General features: G+C 49.3%; 3 protein-coding genes across 5 annotated transcripts; all 3 read right to left on the bottom strand.

Annotated features, from left to right (window-relative positions):
• Window positions 1–2820: 2820 nt before the first annotated feature.
• Window positions 2821–7636, bottom strand: LOC136961904 (tissue alpha-L-fucosidase-like). Its single transcript, XM_067255399.1, has 8 exons — window positions 7133–7636; window positions 6892–7026; window positions 6621–6758; window positions 5734–5839; window positions 4695–4895; window positions 3918–4108; window positions 3670–3769; window positions 2821–3373 (listed from the first exon to the last, which is right to left on the bottom strand). Exons 1-8 carry the CDS (start codon window positions 7480–7482, stop codon window positions 3248–3250), a joined length of 1347 nt encoding a protein of 448 aa, XP_067111500.1. The 5' UTR covers window positions 7483–7636; the 3' UTR covers window positions 2821–3247.
• A 259-nt stretch (window positions 7637–7895) lies between these two features.
• Window positions 7896–12138, bottom strand: LOC136961903 (tissue alpha-L-fucosidase-like). 3 transcript variants are annotated; one of them, XM_067255398.1, is made up of 7 exons: window positions 11895–12138; window positions 11049–11183; window positions 10289–10532; window positions 9397–9597; window positions 8946–9136; window positions 8662–8761; window positions 7896–8443 (listed from the first exon to the last, which is right to left on the bottom strand). In XM_067255398.1, the coding sequence occupies exons 1-7, from the start codon at window positions 12014–12016 to the stop codon at window positions 8306–8308; spliced, it is 1131 nt and encodes a 376-aa protein (XP_067111499.1). In that variant the 5' UTR covers window positions 12017–12138; the 3' UTR covers window positions 7896–8305. The 3 variants fall into 3 exon arrangements, with proteins under 3 accessions (XP_067111499.1, XP_067111497.1, XP_067111496.1); XM_067255396.1 differs by having other exon boundaries at window positions 10289–10473; window positions 11710–12138; XM_067255395.1 differs by having other exon boundaries at window positions 11655–12138.
• A 164-nt stretch (window positions 12139–12302) lies between these two features.
• On the bottom strand, window positions 12303–16107 carry zbtb8b (zinc finger and BTB domain containing 8B). The gene is made up of 5 exons (XM_067255857.1): window positions 15998–16107; window positions 14893–15078; window positions 13913–14780; window positions 13509–13687; window positions 12303–13414 (listed from the first exon to the last, which is right to left on the bottom strand). The coding sequence occupies exons 2-5, from the start codon at window positions 15064–15066 to the stop codon at window positions 13094–13096; spliced, it is 1542 nt and encodes a 513-aa protein (XP_067111958.1). The 5' UTR covers window positions 15067–15078; window positions 15998–16107; the 3' UTR covers window positions 12303–13093.
• Between the last annotated feature and the right edge of the window lie 4798 nt (window positions 16108–20905).

The raw sequence follows: 20905 nt of genomic DNA on the forward strand, positions 1-20905 counted from the left end.
GTGTGAGACAACCCTCTTGAATCAAGCACAAACAGCTGAGTCACTGTGAACAACTCTAGTCCCTCTGACAGGACTGCCGTGGAGGGATACTAGGAGAAGTAAACAGGCCTCAGTTTGGTATCCATCCACTGACTGTTTTCTTTCTCCTTGATCTTTCTTTTTATTATTTCAAACTATTTAATAATGGGAGATGGCTAAACCCAAGTGAGTTGTGGTGTCGTTAGCAATGTAGTTTGTTAATGGCCATCTTGCCTTTTACAAAGGAAACACGTTTTTCTTTCCATGGGCGATTGTGGTTGCCATACAAACGTTGTTCTACACAGTTGATGAACATTGTTGACAGTAGGGCTGGTCTTCTTTCCTTGGGGTCACCCCAGCACTCACAAACACTCAGAGACTTTTTGGAACAGAAGGACAATCCCAACGTTCTGGAACAGAAGGACAACCCCAACGTTCTGGAACAGAAGGACAATCCCAACGTTCTGGAACAGAAGGACAACCCCAACGTTCTGGAACAGAAGGACAATCCCAACGTTCTGGAACAGAAGGACAACCCCAACGTTCTGGAACAGAAGGACAATCCCAACGTTCTGGAACAGAAGGACAATCCCAACGTTCTGGAACAGAAGGACAACCCCAACGTTCTGGAACAGAAGGACAATCCCAACGTTCTGGAACAGAAGGACAATCCCAAACCCGCCGTAGTACCTCAACCTCTAGCCCAGGTTCTAGAACACAAGCATGGAGCCTTGGGAAAGCATTCTAAAAATGAGGGGCACAGTCTCAGAGTAGCCTGTCCTAACCCTGCATCCTGGAGAGGCCTATAGTCACACTGAGCCCAAAACCAGTATATCGCCAGTATCTCCTAGACTTGTAGTGACAAGGCTGTAGTCCCAGGTGGAAGTGTTCAGTGGTAGCGTGTGTGTGATGTAGCATGGCCCGTCCACACAGTAACCTTGGCTCACAGGGACCCGTGTGGGCTTGTAGACAACAACAGAGTAATTACTGTGTAATTACATATATACTAATCACCCTTATGTTTAACTACATATAAATATTATGTTGCCAATGGACGTTAATCTTAACAATATGACATAGAAAAATTATTAGTATTATTAGTATAATTATTAGTCCTACTACTTATTATTGCCATTGCTGTCATTATTCTGAATAATATTGTAATTTTAAATTATATGGGAACCTGTAATCAAGGGCGTGTTTTGTGTCCAGTCAAAGTAGCCTTTTCTAGGGAGATCACTTTTGGCTGCTACTGTAGAGGGAGGTACACCGTCACCATGGTGACCGTGTAGGGCGTCATGAGAAACGGACGGACAGGCTGACAGAACGCTCAGCGTCCACGGTATGCCGTCAGACTCCGTCACTTCCGGTCTTGGAGGAGGTAGAACCAGTGTCCTCCCAGATTCTCAGTAGTATTTATATAATGTAGCAAAAACAAACTCCTCTCCTATTTCCACTTTCCCCTTCTCTCTCTCGGCGTCTCCTGTCATCCCCAGGGTTAGGGTTAGTAACCCTAACCCTAACCCTTCTCTCTCTCGGCGTCTCCTGTCATCCCCAGGGTTAGGGTTAGGGTTAGTAACCCTAACCCTTTCCCCTTCTCTCTCTCGGCGTCTCCTGTCATCCCCAGGCCGCCTGCAGGTTTCACACAGAAACTGTTCTTTGGATTCAAAATATGGCAGTTTCATGTTCATTTTTTATACACGTTTGACTCTGTGCCAAGCTAGGAGATGTGCTCACCAAACAGTGTCAGTGTCTTTTATGTTAGTCTGAAAATTGATCATCTGATTTTTGCTTTTGTTAAGTGGAGTGACAGGAGGATATAGCAATAGTGATGCCATAGTGAAGAACCTGTTTAAGCCACCAATGGATGCACAGATGCATGAAAAAACCCATCCTGATTGGTCGAGAGAGCTCCACAGGGGGTGGCCTGAAGATGTCCCAACCAATGGGAGAGAGTGTAGCACAGTTAAAGTATTAATCATAATTATGTTTGGTGTCTTGTGTATATCTCTTTCTTTTGTACATATATAATGATATTAATTTATTGATCAATGTTTACTGAGATAGATATGTAGAAAACACTGCTATCTGAAACCAGAGAAATGGCACACTGTGATGTGGTTTACCCAACACAGAATGTATCCCTGGCAACCGTTGTCCAACATTTTCTAATGGCTTCTATTATTACTATTAATATGATTATTATAAAGCTATTTTTAGCGAGTGAAATTAAAAAGGATACGTGTTTGTCTTGGTTTTTCTTTCAAGTTGAATCCCTGAATCCAGTATGACCTGACTCCTACATCAGTATGACCCCTACATCAGTATGACCCCTACATCAGTATGACTCCTACATCAGTATGACCCCTACATCAGTATGACTCCTACATCAGTATGACCCCTACATCAGTATGACCCCTACATCAGTATGACTCCTACATCAGTATGACCCCTACATCAGTATGACCCCTACATCAGTATGACTCCTACATCAGTATGACCCCTACATCAGTATGACCCCTACATCAGTATGACTCCTACATCAGTATGATCCCTACATCAGTATGACCTGACCCTACATCAGTATGACCTGACCCTACATCAGTATGACCTGACCCTACATCAGTATGACCTGACCCTATATCAGTATGACCTGACCCTACATCAGTATGACTTGACCCTATATCAGTATGACCTGTCTTTAAAACCCAACACACCTCTTCTGCTAAATAGGAAACCATCCACCCGTTACTGAAAAATGTTTTTTTTTTTTTTTTGAAAATATTTTACAAAATTGTCAAATATAATACAGAATTTCTTTATGCAAAAACATTTTAAAACCCAATTTTGCCCACAGAGAAGTGAAAGATAAAGTGAAGCCTGTGAGAACACCACTAAACCTAAAACCTTCATTCACAACCATCCTCTGATTAAAACAACCATCTTCTGATTAAAACAACCATCGGCTGATTAAAACATCGCAATTAACAATCAAAGGCTTTTCAAAAAGGACTAGGGAGAGTGACAAAGTCATAAAAATATGAATCTGACTCATTCAGAGCATCGCAGTACAATTAAACTACTGACAAATGTGATCCTTGTGAGCATGTGAGGACTCTCACACCTGCACAGCCACCAGACTGTCGTCCTAGTTGCTGGTACCCCATCATCAGGTCAGTCTGACTGAGGCAGCAGTACCAGACGCTGGTGCTGCAGCCTCCAGGTGGATCTACTGCACACTATCCAGCCGCAGCATCCAGGCCTGGCCAGGGGTGAAGGGTAGCTCAGGCAGCAACACGATGAGGCCAGAGGGGAGCAGGGGAGCCCAGCTCAGGCCCTGGCCCTGCAGGGTCACCTGGTACAGGGTTAAAGGTCAACACTATAGCTCAGAGGCTGGCCCTGCAGGGTCACCTGGTACAGGTTTAAAGGTCAACACTATAGCTCAGAGGCTGGCCCTGCAGGGTCACCTGGTACAGGGATAAAGTTCAACACTATAGCTCAGGCCCTGGCCCTGCAGGGTCACCTGGTACAGGGTTAAAGGTCAACACTATAGCTCAGGGTTAGGGCCTGGCCCTGCATGGTCACAGGTCAACACTGTAGCAATACAGATGTCGTGCACAATAATGTTGATGAAGCTAGAGATGGCCTTACTGTGGTGGTCTCGCTGGTCAGGGGTGCAGACAGCTTGAGTGTTGCTGTCGGAGGCTTGGTGAGAAGAAAGGCATACACACTGGTCCCTTTAGAAGTATACCTGAGAGGAGGGGGAGGGAGGGGAGAGACACACACACAAACAGAAGCCATCAGAGGGTCTCTCCCACAGTGAGTCCCTAATCCCTCCTCCCCTTCATACCCCTCCCACCCCTCTTTCCTCCCTCCTCCCCCTCCCCCCTCCCCCTCACCAGATTGGCAGGGAGGTGTTCTCCATCTGCACCCTCCAGGGTTGGGAGCCGTAGATGGCGTCCCCGTTGACCCCCAGCCAGGCCCCCATGCCCCTCAGCCTCTCCTCAAACAGGGGGGGCAGTATCCCGTCTGGGGTGGGGCCCACGTTCAGCAGGTAGTTACCTCCCATGGCAACCGTGGTCACCAGGTCCTGTTTTAAAATCAACAGCAATGAACAAACAGCGAAGAAGGGATGTCAGGGTTTTTCCTGCGTTCATGGTGTTTGTGAGTGCCCCCTAAAGAAACGTAGTTAAGTCAGAAGCATGGTGTTTGTGAGTGCCCCCTAAAGAAACGTAGTTAAGTCAGAAGCATGGTGTTTGTGAGTGCCCCCTAAAGAAAGGTAGTTAAGTCAGAAGCATGGTGTTTGTGAGTGCCCCCTAAAGAAACGTAGTTAAGTCAGAAGCATGGTGTTTGTGAGTGCCCCCTAAAGAAACGTAGTTAAGTCAGAAGCATGGTGTTTGTGAGTGCCCCCTAAAGAAAGGTAGTTAAGTCAGAAGCATGGTGTTTGTGAGTGCCCCCTAAAGAAAGGTAGTTAAGTCAGAGCCGGGTGTTTGTGAGTGCCCCCTAAAGAAAGGTAGTTAAGTCAGAAGCATGGTGTTTGTGAGTGCCCCCTAAAGAAACATAGTTAAGTCAGAAGCATGGTGAGAGGTTTCTGGATGTGTGAGCATAAGCTGCCCTGCAGGCCCTGTGTAAAAGGGCAAGAATGAGAGAGAAAGAGAGCCCACACAAACCCACACCTGTATAATACCAGGCAGGTCCATCAGCTCAAACATCTTCATGTTTCTACGGTAACCCCAGGAGGCGGTGTCCACAGACGTGCACTTCTCCCACTTGTGATTGGGCAGGACTCCTGGCGTGTACTTGTCTGCACAGTTATAGTAGCCGCCATGTTTGCAGGAGCAGCCCGCCCCCCACCTGTCATTGGTCACAATGGTGTCCTGAAGGATGATGGATACGAATACAATACAATCACCAATCATGCTGAATAACCTAAATGATTACCTTTTACGGCGACCACAAACACAGTAAATTACAATGAAATTGATGTGATCCACAATGTATTGCTGTATCTCTGTGTGGTAGGTATCAGGGGCAGATCCACAACCTTTCTGCTGGGGTAACCAGGTTAGACCAAGGACTTTTATCAGGGTGCCAAAATAACAAGCAAACTTAGCGTGTAGCAGGTGTGTGTGTAGCAGGTGTGTGTATATCAGGTGTGTATATATCAGATGTGTATATATCAGGTGTGTATGTAGCAGGTGTGTATGTAGCAGGTGTGTGTATAGCAGGTGTGTGTGTAGCAGGTGTGTGTATAGCAGGTGTGTGTATATCAGGTGTGTGTATAGCAGGTGTGTATGCAGCAGGTGTGTATGCAGCAGGTGTGTGTATAGCAGGTGTGTATGCAGCAGGTGTGTATGCAGCAGGTGTGTATGCAGCAGGTGTGTGTATAGCAGGTGTGTATGCAGCAGGTGTGTATATAGCAGGTTTGTGTATAGCAGGTGTGTATATAGCAGGTGTGTATATAGCAGGTGTTTATATAGCAGGTGTTTATATAGCAGGTGTGTGTATATCAGGTGTGTATATAGCAGGTGTGTGTATAGCAGGTGTGTATGCAGCAGGTGTGTATATAGCAGGTGTGTGTATATCAGGTGTGTGTATATCAGGTGTGTGTATATAGCAGGTGTGTGTATATCAGGTGTGTATATAGCAGGTGTGTATGCAGCAGGTGTGTATGCAGCAGGTGTGTATGCAGCAGGTGTGTGTAGTGTTCTGCACCTTTACAGGGCTGTCGTTGTAGAGCCAGGCCAGGAAGTGTGTGGAGTTCCAGTAGGTGTCAGGGGCCTCCCAGTCACCATCAGACCAGATCAGCTCCGGCTGGTACCTGCACAACACTCAGCATGTAACGTGCGTGTGTGTGGTACCTGCACAACACTCAGCATGTAACATGCTAGATTTTGATCTGTCAGTGTCACTGTCACCGGGGAGTCAGGTGGCTGAGCGGTTAGGGAATCGGGCTAGTAATCCGAAGGTTGCCAGTTCGATTCCCGGTCATGCCAACTGACGTTGTGTCCTTGGGCAAGGCCCTTCACCCTACTTGCCTCGGGGGAATGTCCCTGTACTTACTGTAAGTCGCTCTGGATAAGAGCGTCTGCTAAATGACTAAATGTCATGTGTAAGCAAGACAAAGGGGGCGGGGCTAAGGGCTGCACAGACATTCATTTGGAATAGACCAACCGGCCTGGGGGAAAGGGGGGCCGGCCAACCGTGTCACTATCTTCTGCCAACATTTTTATTAGTAGTTAGTTAAATTATAAGGCAAGCAGTCCTCCAGCCCAGAAGTGTCTCGGCCCACCGGGAATTCTCCCGGTGCTCCCGATGGCCAGTCCGCTACTGTGTGGAGGTTGAACAAGTACTTCCAGAGACGACAGAGAATTTCAATTGCAATCTGAGAAATATAGGTACCAAAGCCACTGAGAAGAACTGTCATCACCAGCTGCATCACAGGCACTAAACTGGCTATAATTCCAGAAATCTGTGTGTGCCACCAACATCATTGTGGGCATTGTGCCCTATATACAATTCCAGGAATCTGTGTGTGTGTGCCACCAATTTTATCACGGGCCCTGTGCACTAGTGTAACATAATTTTAGGGTGTCTTTTACCTTATAACCATGTTGTAAAGCTCTGGCAGCAGCTTATGGAAAACAAAGTCTTGAGTTTTGAAGCCATTCGCTTTGTCTGCCAGGTATAGGGGATGAAACCATTCAAACAGTGAATTGTAGAGTCCGTAGTGCAACGACCTGGGTGTGACGGATAATTAACACAAATCCGTAAAATAATAGTTAACATTATTTCTGTGGTTGTGTTGTGACTGACAATTACCTAAAACATCGATAAAATCCCAAATATATATGAGAAAAGGTTTGTTTATACCTGTTGCGTACTGCCTCTCCCAAGTCACCGACAAGGTCTCGGTGTGGCCCGGTGTCGACGGAATTCCAATTCCACGAGTATGGAGACTGCCAGTTTGTGAAGCCCTCGTGATGTTTGGCGGTTAGAACCACGTACCTGAAATCACAGATGAATTTCGTATAACTTGCGGGATCTGGCAAAGTCTTTCCGTTTAATTTGTAATTTGGAAGCAAAAATATAAACACGAAAAGAATTGACTCACTTGGCACCGGAAGATTGAAATATATCGGCCCATTCCTCCGGGTCAAAGAACTGGGCTTGGAACTGGGGCGCAAACTCGGCATAGGTGAACCCTGGAGGATAGTTCTGTTTCATGTAGTCAACATACTTCGGGTCCGTTGGTTGTCCTTGCCAGTGCCACCAGAACCACTCGCTGCCGAACCCTGGTACCGAGAACACACCCCAGTGTACAAAGATCCCAAACTTCGCTTCGTCGTACCACGACGGTAACGGCCTAGCATCCAAACTGGCCCAGTTCGCTTCATACCGGGCGGCGGTTTTTGACAACAGGAGAGTGACGCACAGCCAAACAAAAGCTGCCTGCGCAAACATGGTCAGGTAGGCTACTATCCAGCTTGTCGTTAGTGCACGATGTCCTCTGGTCTAACGCCTATTACTGTCCCACAGCTCCAGAGAAATACAATTGTTTTTTAATAATAACGAATATGTGGGCTGCTCCTATGGTTCCGGGATGCACATTATGTTATCGTAGTGTATCTCCATCACGTGACTCCAGTCATATGACTGTCTAACCAATCAAATAGGAGAAGGAAGGAAAACCAATGAGCCTGGTGTTTTTTGTTGTTGTATAAATGTAGATATGGTCAAGTTATCCATGTTTTGTGGCATTTAAATTTTTTCAAAAGATCTAGTACTGCATACTAGTTAGCTAAGTACATGTAATGTAATACATGTAATTTTTAATAAATATAATTAATAAGAAATAAGTATTTAAAGGTGTTACAATTTCATTTTAATTGCTTGAGAAAATCACAATAGGCTATCACATTTTATTATTATTTAGACAGCATGTCATTATTTCACATTTATGACATCATACAAGGATAATGATTTTTTTTAACCTAAATCTTATTAAAATCGATCCAGACACATCTAAAGGATCAGGGGGTTCACCAATACTGCTACACATAAAGTCTGTCCCTTTGAGTTGCAACAGCAGCTTCAGCCCTGCCCAGGGCTCACACAACCCCCAGCAGCCTGAGGTCCCAGGCCTGCCCAGGGCTCACTCAACCCCCAGCAGCCTGAGGTCCCAGGCCTGCCCAGGGCTCACTCAACCCCCAGCAGCCTGAGGTCCCAGGCCTGCCCAGGGCTCACTCAACCCCCAGCAGCCTGAGGTCCCAGGCCTGCCCAGGGCTCACTCAACCCCCAGCAGCCTGAGGGCCCAGGCCTGCCCAGGGCTCTCAGGAAGGTCAGGCAGCAGAAGGATCAGCCCTGCTGTCGGAGTCAACGGGGCCCACTGGAGAAGTAGCGGGTACTTACCCAGCAGGATCACCTTAAACGCACGCATGCACACACACACACAATGTTTATGTGTGTAATTGGTCTATTATAATTGGAGTCTATTGTCTGTTTTCAGTTTCAATGTGTCGTAATAATTCTTCTAATGACCCAGACCCTTCCCACCTGGCAAGATAATACATCAGCCTTCATTATCATGACTGCATTTCAATGATCAAGGTTTGAATCATTACATACACCGCTAATCCTTACCTGGGTAGCAGGTGTGGTAATGGGGGTGTGGAGGGTTAGGAGGTACTCAGATGGCCGGGCCAGTAGTATAGCATACACAGTCGTGTTCTTGGCAGTGTACCTATAAAGAACCACACCCATGACTGAACATCAATCAACACAACATGTTACCAAGTCTACCAACACATGTATTTATATATCCTCTGAGATACGCCTATGAGATAGGGGAGGCCCCTTTCTGCCCCTCCTCCTCCCCTTCATACCCTTCCCACCCCTCTTTCCTCCCTCCTCCCCCTCCCCCTCACCAGATTGGCAGGGAGGTGTTCTCCATCTGCACCCTCCAGGGTTGGGAGCCGTAGATGGCGTCCCCGTTGACCCCCAGCCAGGCCCCCATGCCCCTCAGCCTCTCCTCAAACAGGGGGGGCAGTATCCCGTCTGGGGAGGGGCCCACGTTCAGCAGGTAGTTACCTCCCAGGGCAACCGTGGTCACCAGGTCCTGACAGAGGTGGAGGGGAGGCAGAGAGGGGAGGGGAGAGAGAGAGAGGGCAGGGGAGAGAGAGGGCAGAGAGAGAGAGGAGGGGAGAGAGAGAGGGGAGGGGAGAGAGAAAAAGAGTAAACAAGGCAGACAGAAAAACATGGAGGGTTAGGGATCTATCTTCTTGCAGAGTTTTAGGCACGTAAGACACTAGAGCTCTGAAATTAGACAAACTTTGACCTCAACACCATCTACAAGACACTTCCTGTGTGACCTCTCACCTTTATGATGGTAGGCAGTTCCATCAGCTCATCCAGCCTCATGTTTCTACGGTAACCCCAAGACTGAAGGTCGATTGACTGACATTTTTCCCACTTGTGATTGAGCAGGTGTCCTGGGCTGTACCTATCAGCACAGTTGAAGTACCCTCCATGTTTACAGTAGCAGCCCTTCCCCCACCTGTCATTGGTCACCACCACATCCTGAGGAAGGACATCAAGGACAACAGCAAGCCACATGGACACCATGGTTCTATAACATGATGTTTACCAAAGGAAGTAGTTGGTGTTTTCATTGATTGACCTCCAAAGTGTAGTGTTCTGCTAACAGGTGTGTATATCAGGCGTGTATGTAGCAGGTGTGTATATATCAGGTGTGTGTATATCAGGCGTGTATGTAGCAGGTGTGTGTATATAGCAGGTGTGTGTATATCAGGTGTGTATGTAGCAGGTGTGTGTATATCAGGTGTGTATGTAGTAGGTGTGTATATATCAGGTGTGTGTATATCGCAGGTGTGTATATAGCAGGTGTGTGTATATCAGGCGTGTATGCAGCAAGTGTGTGTATATAGCAGGTGTGTATGCAGCAGGTGTGTATGCAGCAGGTGTGTATATAGCAGGTTTGTGTATAGCAGGTGTGTGTATAGCAGGTGTGTATGCAGCAGGTGTGTATATAGCAGGTGTGTGTATAGCAGGTGTGTGTATAGCAGGTGTGTATACAGCAGGTGTGTATGCAGCAGGTGTGTATGCAGCAGGTGTGTATGCAGCAGGTGTGTATGCAGCAGGTGTGTATGCAGCAGGTGTGTATGCAGCAGGTGTGTATGCAGCAGGTGTGTATGCAGCAGGTGTGTATGCAGCAGGTGTGTATGCAGCAGGTGTGTGTAGTGTTCTGCACCTTTACAGGGCTGTCGTTGTAGAGCCAGGCCAGGAAGTGTGTGGAGTTCCAGTAGGTGTCAGGGGCCTCCCAGTCACCATCAGACCAGATCAGCTCCGGCTGGTACGTCTTCACCAGGTGGATAAGTTCAGGAAGAACTTTCCCAAACACAAATTTCTGGCTCTTGAACCCCGAGGCCTTGTCAGCTAGATAGAGTGGGTGGAACCATTCAAAGAGGGAATGGTACAGTCCCAAGTGCACTGACCTGTCAGATTATGGTAGGAACACGTGTTTACTGGGTAACATTTTATGTGACAAAAATGTTTATGTGTTATGAGGCTCCGAATAAGCACATAACCTTCATTTCATGTTTGGTACATTTCATCAAGGTGCATCTGAGAAGTTTGTGGTCTCTTTAAATATTTGAAATATTAAGGATATGTTCAGTTTACAGATATGTTATTTCTCTGTGTGCATGTACTGCAAGTTGAGGCTGATTTTTTTTTTTTAAAGCAACCTTCCTCCCTGAACAGAGAAATCACCAATCTGATTGGTCTACACCAGCTGCACATGCATGCCATTAAAATAGAAGTTGGTATAATGTTATGCATACCCTCGATATAATGTAATAATGCTTTTATTCGTTTAGCAGACGTCTATTTAAAAAGCAACAGCAGGATCTTTAAAACCTCTGAGCTATGTCCTTCTAACCTGCTGGTGGGTGAAGGAAGGAGATATTTCTAGCTGCATTCAGAAGCGGCGTGTTAATCAGAGGACTCACGTCTTCCTGATGGCTGCCGCCAGCTCCGCCACCAGATCCCGGTGGGGCCCGGTGTCCACGGAGTTCCAGTTCCACGAGTACTCAGAGCCCCAGTTGGTGAAGCCCTCGTGATGCTTGGTTGTAAACACCACGTACCTGGGGGATGGCAACCGAAATACATGTGCACACACCCGTCAGACATTGACCTTATGTTTATTAGGCCTATGTAATTGTTGGCTACTTTTAACAAGACCGCTAAACTGTGATTTGAGACAATGGATCGAAACGACTATAGTAACATACTGTAAAAGCATCAACGTCCTTATTGAGGATAAGCCGTTTTCGTTTTATGGTCTCTGAATTTATAATAATCTGTTTGAACTGCACAGTAATATAATTGTTTTAAATTGATTTACTGTACTTAGGTCTAAGTCGATTTTTCTGGTATCAGAAGCCTACTTTACTTCACTATTTATTGTAGTCAGTACTTCCTACTTTTACCAATCTTTTTGGCGGCCTCTACAGGTTTGTGCTGATTATTTACCCACCTGCAGGCACGCGGAACTTGTGACTAAGTTAATAAAATAGTTTAAATGTGAGATTGTTAAATATTGTTTCGGACCTTACTTTGCTCCTGAAGCTTGAATTATTTCAGTCCAAAAATCGGGGTCAAAAAATTTACCGTGAAAGTCATGCGCAAAATCCGGATAAGTAAAACCAGCAGGATAATTTGTCTTCATGAACTCGATTTCTGCCTCCCGTTTCGTTCCTTGCCAATTCCACCAGAAATACTCGCTGTATTTACCAAATCCAGGTACTGAGAATACACCCCAGTGAATGAAAATCCCGATTTTGGCTTCGTCGTACCATTTCGGCAGCGGCCTGGCATCAAGACTCGCCCAGTCCGCGGTGTAGATCACGGCCTCTGCATGTTCCCCTGTCAGCACAGCGAGCACCACAGTCGGCAGAACAAAACTGGTCAGCAACATTTTGTAAACCTTCAGGAGTTATGGTGAAGGTTTATAACCTACTGTGGAACACTTTCCGTTGGAGTGAGAAAAACACCCAACACTCACACATGCAAGAAAAGTATCATCTGACTTGCGGAATTTGACATCCAGGAAGAGACAAAGCAGCAGAACGAGCTGAACTGGAATATCCCCGGCCTGGTCACCTGGTTACAGAAACAAACAACACATCTCGGCGGGGAAGTACACAAGTTGTACAAGGTTTGTTGCGCGATGAATGAAACTGATGTATTTATCTTCAACAGGGTTACTGAAATAAGGTTTAATGTATCACAATAGAAAAATAATAGAATGACATTACTCACATATTCAAAACAAGGCTTAACAAGTAATAAGACACGATTTCTTTAAGAATGTTATATTCATTCAATACAATACATACAGTGGCATATTTAATTGCAGATTACATGTTTTCCTACACCTGCTTAATAAATAGGTTTATATAATCTTGCAATTGGCATAAATAGGTGATTGGCTGGTACCCCAAGATGGCAATGATATAGCATAATTTGAATTATTCAAACAAAGAGATACTTTTAAAAGTTCACAGTGTGGTCTCTATGACAGAGATGTCTGTTCTGAGAGTGAGAACATTAATGTTCATTTACAGCAGGGCACTCCAACCCTGCTCCTGGAGAGATACCCTCCTGTAGGGTTACACTCCAACCCTGCTCCTGGAGAGATACCCTCCTGTAGGGTTACACTCCAACCCTGCTCCTGGAGAGATACCCTCCTGTAGGGTTACACTCCAACCCTGCTCCTGGAGAGATACCCTCCTGTAGGGTTACACTCCAACCCTGCTCCTGGAGAGATACCCTCCTGTAGGGTTACACTCCAACCCTGCTCCTGGAGAGGCGGGTCTTTCTCCAGGGGCAGGGTGGGAGACCCCTGGTCTTGACGAACACCCCTGAAAAAGGGCTGGCCCTTTCTGTCACTCAGCTGAAAGCAGAGGGAGCAGCACCTCTGGTTCAAAGCCCTGGTTTCCATCTGTGTGATGAGAGGAGGAGGAGGGAGAGAGAATAGAGAAAGGGGGAGCTCTTACATCATGCCTGTCCCCAGAGGGAGCTGTGCTGTGTGGAGTCCCCTCCTCTCCTCCAGCCTCTCCTCCACATTGGCCCCAACCTCCACTTCCTCTACATCCTCCATGAAACTCGACCAATCCGTGTCCCCGTCCCCGTGCTCTCCGTCTCCTGGTTGGCTGGTGTGGTGGGCTTGGTCCAGGTGGGTGGGGTCCTGGTGGGTGGTGGAGACGCAGGTGCAGCTGTCACACAGGCCAAAGCGCTTCAGGCCGCTGGACACTACCCCGCTGAAGGAGCGCCTGCAGCCCTTACACACCACAGGCCAGCTGGAGCGATGCACCTGACACACACACACACCGTGTTAACACACACACACCACACTGTGTTAACAGTGTTAGGGTCAGGGGTGAAGGGTCAGAGGTAAAGGAGCTTACACTGAGTGCGTGGCTGCGGAGGTGCTCCTGCCTGGTGAACCTCTTGCCACAAAGCTGGCAGGGGAAGGGCCTCTCCCCGGTGTGGCAGCGCACGTGTCTCTTCAGGATGCCTTTCTGTTTGGCCGCATACGGACAGAACGGACAGCGGTGGAGCTTCACCGGCACCAGCAGTCCATCACCTGCAGGGGGAGACAGAGCAACCACAGGCAACCAGGGTATACAGTAGATATAGATTATCAAAAAAAATAAGACTACTGTGATTTAAATAACATAATTAACTATCTATCAATATGGAATATTATTTCCTGAATCACGTTGTTAATGTGATGAGACCTAGGCATTGCTGCCACATCATCACACACCTGGAAAAGAGGGCCGGTCAGGAACCGGTCTGAATGACGTACCTGTGTCCTCTCCATACCAGTCACTGTGGATCTCCATGCTGGACGGCCCCAGACCCAGGCCCTCGTCCACTCTGCCTGTCCCAGGTCCAAAGCTCATTCCCTGGGCAAGCATCTGGGCTTGTTCCCCTCTGTCCCTGTGGGGACTGGATCTTCGATCCAGGGCATGGTAGCCAGTGTAGCCCAGGGTGGAGTGCTCGCCACTGGGGTTGGAGCTGCTGGGGAGCAGCCTGTCATGATGAGGCGCTTCGTTGCTGAACAGGTCTTTATCGTCGGAGGATAGGGTTAGCTCTTCGTCCGGATCGTATTCTATCTTGGGGTGCACCAACACCAGCGACAGCCCCGAGGATGTGGAGGAGGAGGAGGGCTGGGAGTGGTCCCTGGGCCCCTGCCCACCCACAGACAGGCACTCCCTCCTGGGGCTTCCGTCGCTCTCAGAGTCCCTGACAGCGCCCGTGGCGGAGGGGACTGCCGCCGAGGGGTGCCGCATGGAGTTGGACGCGTCTGAAACCACAGCAGGACCCCCACAGGGCCCCAGAGAGGGGGCTGCCAGGGGCCCCGGCGGGGAGGGGGGGAGTGTGGAGGGGGCAGGGGGGAGGGCAGGGGTTCCACTATCAGCCTCCCCGCTTCCCCCGTGCCTCTCCTTCCCCTCCTCCCTCTCGCGGGAGCAGATCTCCAGGGAGGATCGGATGTAGGTCTTGCAGAAGCTGACCACGTCTGTCATCTGGAGGTAGCTGGCAGCAGACATTACCTCGATCACGTTGGAGCTATTGAGGCCCAGACGGCCGGAGTACAGGAAGTCCAAGATGGACGAGAAGGCTTCTGCCGTCACAATGTCCAGAGAGGCCGTGCTGTGGCCCTGACCGCTGTCCTGAGGGAGGGAGGGAAGATGGAAGGAGAGACAGAGGTTAGGACCAGAGACTTGTCTCACCTGTAGGTAGTGTAAACCTGTCTCACCTGTAGGTAGTGTAAACCTGACTCACCTGTAGGTAGTGGACCAATAAGGCACGGAAGTAGCCGCTGCTGGCAAACAAGATGTTGCGATGTGCCTTGAAGACCCGCCCCTCCACCAGGATGCTGCAGTCGCAGAAGAAGTCCCTCCTCCGCTGCTCATCCAGCTCAGAGAGAAGCCTGGCCTGGTAGGACGGAACCTCCATCTGCCTAACTAGCTGTGGAGGGGAGAGGGGGAGAGAGAGATTCAAGAGAGTAGGGAGAGAGACATTTGAGAGGACAGTGAGAGAGGGTAGGGAGAGAGAGTAGGGAGAGAGGGGGGGATAAAGGAGGGTTATGAAGTTGTTGAGCAAGAGAAAGCGGTGAAGGAGTGATACAGAGAGATGGGAGAGATGTCTGAATTTAGTACCTTTGTGTACCACTGCTAACGACACAGCACATTCATAAGCAGTCTTGCTGACAGACTACCGTTTTGTTACCTGGCTAGCTGGTGTACCGGGCTGCATTATCACCTTTCAAACTCTCCAACGTTACAGACCCCATTATCGTATGTTATTCAGGGCTCTCAAGTCTCACGCATTCCCCTTGAAACTCACGCATTTCAACCATTTCTCACCAACACCTTGTATTTCTCACGCTGAGAAGTAATGTATAACTTGTCCCGCTATATACAATTAATGGACAAGGTGCAGGCATACGGAGGGAGGTTTTCTGCCGAGTTGATAGTTGTCTCGAGTTATACAGAGTTAAATGACCCCTACCAGCCAATAAGAAACATCAACAGCACACCACCCCCCCTCACGCCAAACTTTTGATAACATTTGAGAGCCCTAAATATATATTTAAATGTACTCAAGAATATTTGCTGCAAAAACGAAATTAATATATCTATAAATCTTATATTGTCTCTATACCAAATTACAACCTACTACTTGAACATCTTAAAATACAAACTCACCCGTTAAAACATGCTAACCCTAACCCTAAGATTGGTCTAGTGATAGCAACTTAGCTAACAACACTTGGCTGTGTACTGTAGCTAGCAATCTCTCATTCTTTCAGGTTTGCTAGCTACATTTGCCCATATATCTATACCTTTTAGCGAGTACATCTGAAATATGTAACAAATTACGGTACCTGGCTAGCCGTTTGAAGAAGTCGTTCGAACCACCATAGAGATATAACGTGTTTATAAAAGTGTCGCTAGCTACCAAACTAGCTCTGTTTCAGCTCCTCTGCTGTGCTGGCAACCACTTCCTCTTCCTGAAACATTCATCCAATCAGACATGGGATGACGCCCTAAAGGCGGGGCTAGTGGGGAAGAAGGAATAATTCAGTATTCGTAATTAGGGCTTGATTCATTGATTCATCATTCATTTATTGACACTAAAATATAATGTAATTTTTACGCATTATCACATAAATCATATTAACATTTAAATGAAAAACAAGAACAATGTGTAGTTCTACTTGGAGTTAGGTAACATAAAGTGAAGTCGTTTCCTTTCTCATCACTAGAGGGCAGATATTCACTAAACCCCCGCGAGCTGAGACGTGAACGAGGCCTTTGGAGGTTTCATTAAAAAGTTTTGTGTTTCTATGACAACCATTGGCAGTGTTATGTGAGGTAGTACATAGCTATTTACCAATATGTTGTGTTTCATTCCTTGAATCAAAGGGAGGAAGGTTGAGGAGGAGGTGGGGAGGCAGCCTGGTGTCCATACTTCTACTATGTGAGAGGAGGGGGGGAGGCAGCCTGGTGTCCATACTTCTACTATGTGAGAGGAGGGGGGGGGGGCAGCCTGGTGTCCATACTTCTACTATGTGAGAGGAGGGGGGGGAGGCAGCCTGGTGTCCATACTTCTACTATGTGAGAGGAGGGGGGGGGGGCAGCCTGGTGTCCATACTTCTACTATGTGAGAGGAGGGGGGGGGCAGCCTGGTGTCCATACTTCTACTATGTGAGAGGAGGGGGGGGGGGCAGCCTGGTGTCCATACTTCTACTATGTGAGAGGAGGGGGGGGAGGCAGCCTGGTGTCCATACTTCTACTATGTGAGAGGAGGGGGGGGGGGCAGCCTGGTGTCCATACTTCTACTATGTGAGAGGAGGGGGGGGAGGCAGCCTGGTGTCCATACTTCTACTATGTGAGAGGAGGGGGGGGGGGCAGCCTGGTGTCCATACTTCTACTATGTGAGAGGAGGGGGGGGGGGCAGCCTGGTGTCCATACTTCTACTATGTGAGAGGAGGGGGGGAGGCAGCCTGGTGTCCATACTTCTACTATGTGAGAGGAGGGGGGGGAGGCAGCCTGGTGTCCATACTTCTACTATGTGAGAGGAGGGGGGGGAGGCAGCCTGGTGTCCATACTTCTACTATGTGAGAGGAGGGGGGGGAGGCAGCCTGGTGTCCATACTTCTACTATGTGAGAGGAGGGGGGGGGGCAGCCTGGTGTCCATACTTCTACTATGTGAGAGGAGGGGGGGGGCAGCCTGGTGTCCATACTTCTACTATGTGAGAGGAGGGGGGGGGCAGCCTGGTGTCCATACTTCTACTATGTGAGAGGAGGGGGGGGGGGCAGCCTGGTGTCCATACTTCTACTATGTGAGAGGAGGGGGGGGGCAGCCTGGTGTCCATACTTCTACTATGTGAGAGGAGGGGGGAGGCAGCCTGGTGTCCATACTTCTACTATGTGAGAGGAGGTGGGGAGGCAGCCTGGTGTCCATACTTCTACTATGTGAGAGGAGGGGGGGGGGGCAGCCTGGTGTCCATACTTCTACTATGTGAGAGGAGGTGGGGAGGCAGCCTGGTGTCCATACTTCTACTATGTGAGAGGAGGGGGGGGGCAGCCTGGTGTCCATACTTCTACTATGTGAGAGGAGGGGGGGGGCAGCCTGGTGTCCATACTTCTACTATGTGAGAGGAGGGGGGGGGAGGCAGCCTGGTGTCCATACTTCTACTATGTGAGAGGAGGGGGGGGGGGGCAGCCTGGTGTCCATACTTCTACTATGTGAGAGGAGGGGGGGGGGGGGCAGCCTGGTGTCCATACTTCTACTATGTGAGAGGAGGGGGGGGGGCAGCCTGGTGTCCATACTTCTACTATGTGAGAGGAGGGGGGGGGGGGCAGCCTGGTGTCCATACTTCTACTATGTGAGAGGAGGGGGGGGGCAGCCTGGTGTCCATACTTCTACTATGTGAGAGGAGGGGGGGGGCAGCCTGGTGTCCATACTTCTACTATGTGAGAGGAGGGGGGGGGGGGCAGCCTGGTGTCCATACTTCTACTATGTGAGAGGAGGGGGGGGGGCAGCCTGGTGTCCATACTTCTACTATGTGAGAGGAGGGGGGGGGGGCAGCCTGGTGTCCATACTTCTACTATGTGAGAGGAGGGGGGGGGGCAGCCTGGTGTCCATACTTCTACTATGTGAGAGGAGGTGGGGAGGCAGCCTGGTGTCCATACTTCTACTATGTGAGAGGAGGGGGGGGGGGGGCAGCCTGGTGTCCATACTTCTACTATGTGAGAGGAGGGGGGGGGCAGCCTGGTGTCCATACTTCTACTATGTGAGAGGAGGGGGGGGGCAGCCTGGTGTCCATACTTCTACTATGTGAGAGGAGGGGGGGGGGCAGCCTGGTGTCCATACTTCTACTATGTGAGAGGAGGGGGGGGGGGGGCAGCCTGGTGTCCATACTTCTACTATGTGAGAGGAGGGGGGGGGGGGCAGCCTGGTGTCCATACTTCTACTATGTGAGAGGAGGGGGGGGGCAGCCTGGTGTCCATACTTCTACTATGTGAGAGGAGGGGGGGGGGGCAGCCTGGTGTCCATACTTCTACTATGTGAGAGGAGGGGGGGGGGGGCAGCCTGGTGTCCATACTTCTACTATGTGAGAGGAGGGGGGGGGGGGGCAGCCTGGTGTCCATACTTCTACTATGTGATCCGCCACATCGTCAGGAATGTGTTTATTTGCCTTTCACTCCCAGAGAGAAAACCTCCAGACAAAGTCAGAAAACAAAAAGACAAAAGTAAACAAGCCGTTCCTCTGGGTGTTGCACCACGCCCTTCCAGCCCAGCCCAGCACACACACAGGGACTGCCACTGGACAGATTCTTTGTTTCAGCTCCTTTCCCATGGGGAAGCAGGAAGCATCAAGACCTGGAGGAACTGTACATCAGCCTCCACACTCACCCCCAACACCCCTCTCTTTGGAGAATGACATTTATAGCAGCCCATAAAACTCCATTCACTCTCATAACCCCTAAATATAAACCAGTATAAACCGGTCTGCCAGCCCGTTCCTGGAAGAGCCAGAGGAGAGCTTGTAACGTCAGTGAGGCCTCTCCCAGTCAGACCGACCCTCCACTGGCAGCCCTAGCCTCTCACCTGGAGCTATGACCCAGCCTCTCACCTGGAACTGAGGTGACCCAGCCTCTCACCTGGAACTGAGGTGACCCAGCCTCTCACCTGGAGCTGAGGTGACCCAGCCTCTCACCTGGAGCTATGACCCAGCCTCTCACCTGGAGCTGAGGTGACCCAGCCTCTCACCTGGAGCTGAGGTGACCCAGCCTCTCACCTGGAGCTGAGGTGACCCAGCCTCTCAACTGGAACTGAGGTGACCCAGACTCTCACCTGGAGCTATGACCCAGCCTCTCACCTGGAGCTAAGGTGACCCAGCCTCTCACCTGGAGCTATGACCCAGCCTCTCACCTGGAACTGAGGTGACCCAGCCTCTCACCTGGAGCTATGACCCAGCCTCTCACCTGGAGCTAAGGTGACCCAGCCTCTCACCTGGAGCTGAGGTGACCCAGCCTCTCACCTGACGCTGTGCTGTCTGTTGTACTGAGGATGTCCCAGCTGTGAAGCAGGAGGTTGGTGACTACTGACTTAAGAAGTGTGTTTAAGCACTCTTGTCATTAAAGTATACTCCTAAACTATTTTCAAGTGTGTGCTCGTTAGGAAGTGGTTGTGTGACCAAACCTTCTTGTGGTGTGTCTGAGATGAGATGTTGCTACACTGTGAACAGGATTGTCTCTTGGTCCTGACTGGGAGGCCCTCAGAACTTCCCTGAGCATCAGTAAGTCCTTTTGATAACAGATCAGCTAAATAATAACATGTAAATGTGTGTCATTGTTCCGGGTAGTTCAGGTTCAGCTAATGTATTTTTTTGTGTTCTGTGTTGTGTTTAGTATTTGCCAGTAGTTTTCAAACCTAATCCAGTTATGTGAAGTATCTTGTCCCAGCAGCTCCCAGCAGCTCCCAGCAGCTCCCAGCAGCTCCCTGCAGCTCCCTGCAGCTCCCTGCAGCTCCCAGCAGCTCCCAGCAGCTCCCAGCAGCTCCCAGCAGCTCCCTGCAGCTCCCTGCAGCTGCCTGCAGCTTCCAGCAGCTCCCAGCAGCTCCCTGCAGCTTCCAGAAGCTCCCTGCAGCTTCCAGCAGCTCCCTGCAGCTCCCAGCAGCTCCCAGCAGCTCCCTGCAGCTCCGAGCAGCTCCCAGCAGCTCCCAGCAGCTCCCTGCAGCTCCCTGCAGCTTCCAGCAGCTTCCAGCAGCTCCCTGCAGCTCCCAGCAGCTCCCAGCAGCTCCCAGCAGCTCCCTGCAGCTTCCAGCCCACTAGGCTGATTACAGGGAGGAGACAATGGAAGGAGCCGCAGCAAGGAGTCTCCTCTATCTCCGGGAGGACAAGCATGAGCAGAGAAACGTTTGAATTCCCTCAGAATGTCAGGAATCCAGCCTGGGGCCCAGAAGGACCCTGCGTCACACATCAAAGAGCCCAGACTAGAGTGTGGTGGACTGGTGGTGGAGAGAGAATGTGTGTGTGTGAGTCCAATGTCAAACTATGTGTATTTTTTATGTGTTCTTGTTCTTGTCTTAAGATGTGCTCAAAAAGGCTGCATGTAAATGTAAGCTCAAAGGCTGAGTGAGTATATCTCTGAGTGTGTGTGTGTGTGTGTGTGTGTGTGTTTGTTTGTGTGGGAATGTGTGTGCATGTGGGAATGTGTGTGTGTATGTGTGTGTAGGTGGGAATGTGTGTGTATGTGTGTGTATGTGTGTGTCATCTATCCCT

This window comes from Osmerus mordax, chromosome 18, assembly GCF_038355195.1.
Source record: "Osmerus mordax isolate fOsmMor3 chromosome 18, fOsmMor3.pri, whole genome shotgun sequence".
NCBI classification, from domain to species: domain Eukaryota; kingdom Metazoa; phylum Chordata; class Actinopteri; order Osmeriformes; family Osmeridae; genus Osmerus; species Osmerus mordax.

What these genes read in the sequence shown, in the direction of transcription:
- LOC136961904 (XM_067255399.1), bottom strand. Translation starts at nt 7,482, where the DNA reads ATGTTTGCGCAGGCAGCTTTTGTTTGGCTGTGCGTCACTCTCCTGTTG. An exon ending in GGAGAGGCAGTACGCAACAG is followed by an intron (nt 6,759 to 6,891) that starts GTATAAACAAAC and finishes CGTCACACCCAG; the next exon opens with GTCGTTGCACTACGGACTCT. An exon ending in TGACCAGCGAGACCACCACA is followed by an intron (nt 3,374 to 3,669) that starts GTAAGGCCATCT and finishes ACCCTGTACCAG; the next exon opens with GTGACCCTGCAGGGCCAGGG.
- LOC136961903 (XM_067255395.1), bottom strand. Translation starts at nt 12,016, where the DNA reads ATGTTGCTGACCAGTTTTGTTCTGCCGACTGTGGTGCTCGCTGTGCTG. An exon ending in GCGGCAGCCATCAGGAAGAC is followed by an intron (nt 10,533 to 11,048) that starts GTGAGTCCTCTG and finishes ATAATCTGACAG; the next exon opens with GTCAGTGCACTTGGGACTGT. An exon ending in AACACCTCCCTGCCAATCTG is followed by an intron (nt 8,762 to 8,945) that starts GTGAGGGGGAGG and finishes GGTTCTTTATAG; the next exon opens with GTACACTGCCAAGAACACGA.
- zbtb8b (XM_067255857.1), bottom strand. Translation starts at nt 15,066, where the DNA reads ATGGAGGTTCCGTCCTACCAGGCCAGGCTTCTCTCTGAGCTGGATGAG. An exon ending in TATTGGTCCACTACCTACAG is followed by an intron (nt 14,781 to 14,892) that starts GTGAGTCAGGTT and finishes TCCCTCCCTCAG; the next exon opens with GACAGCGGTCAGGGCCACAG. An exon ending in CTGGTATGGAGAGGACACAG is followed by an intron (nt 13,688 to 13,912) that starts GTACGTCATTCA and finishes CTCCCCCTGCAG; the next exon opens with GTGATGGACTGCTGGTGCCG.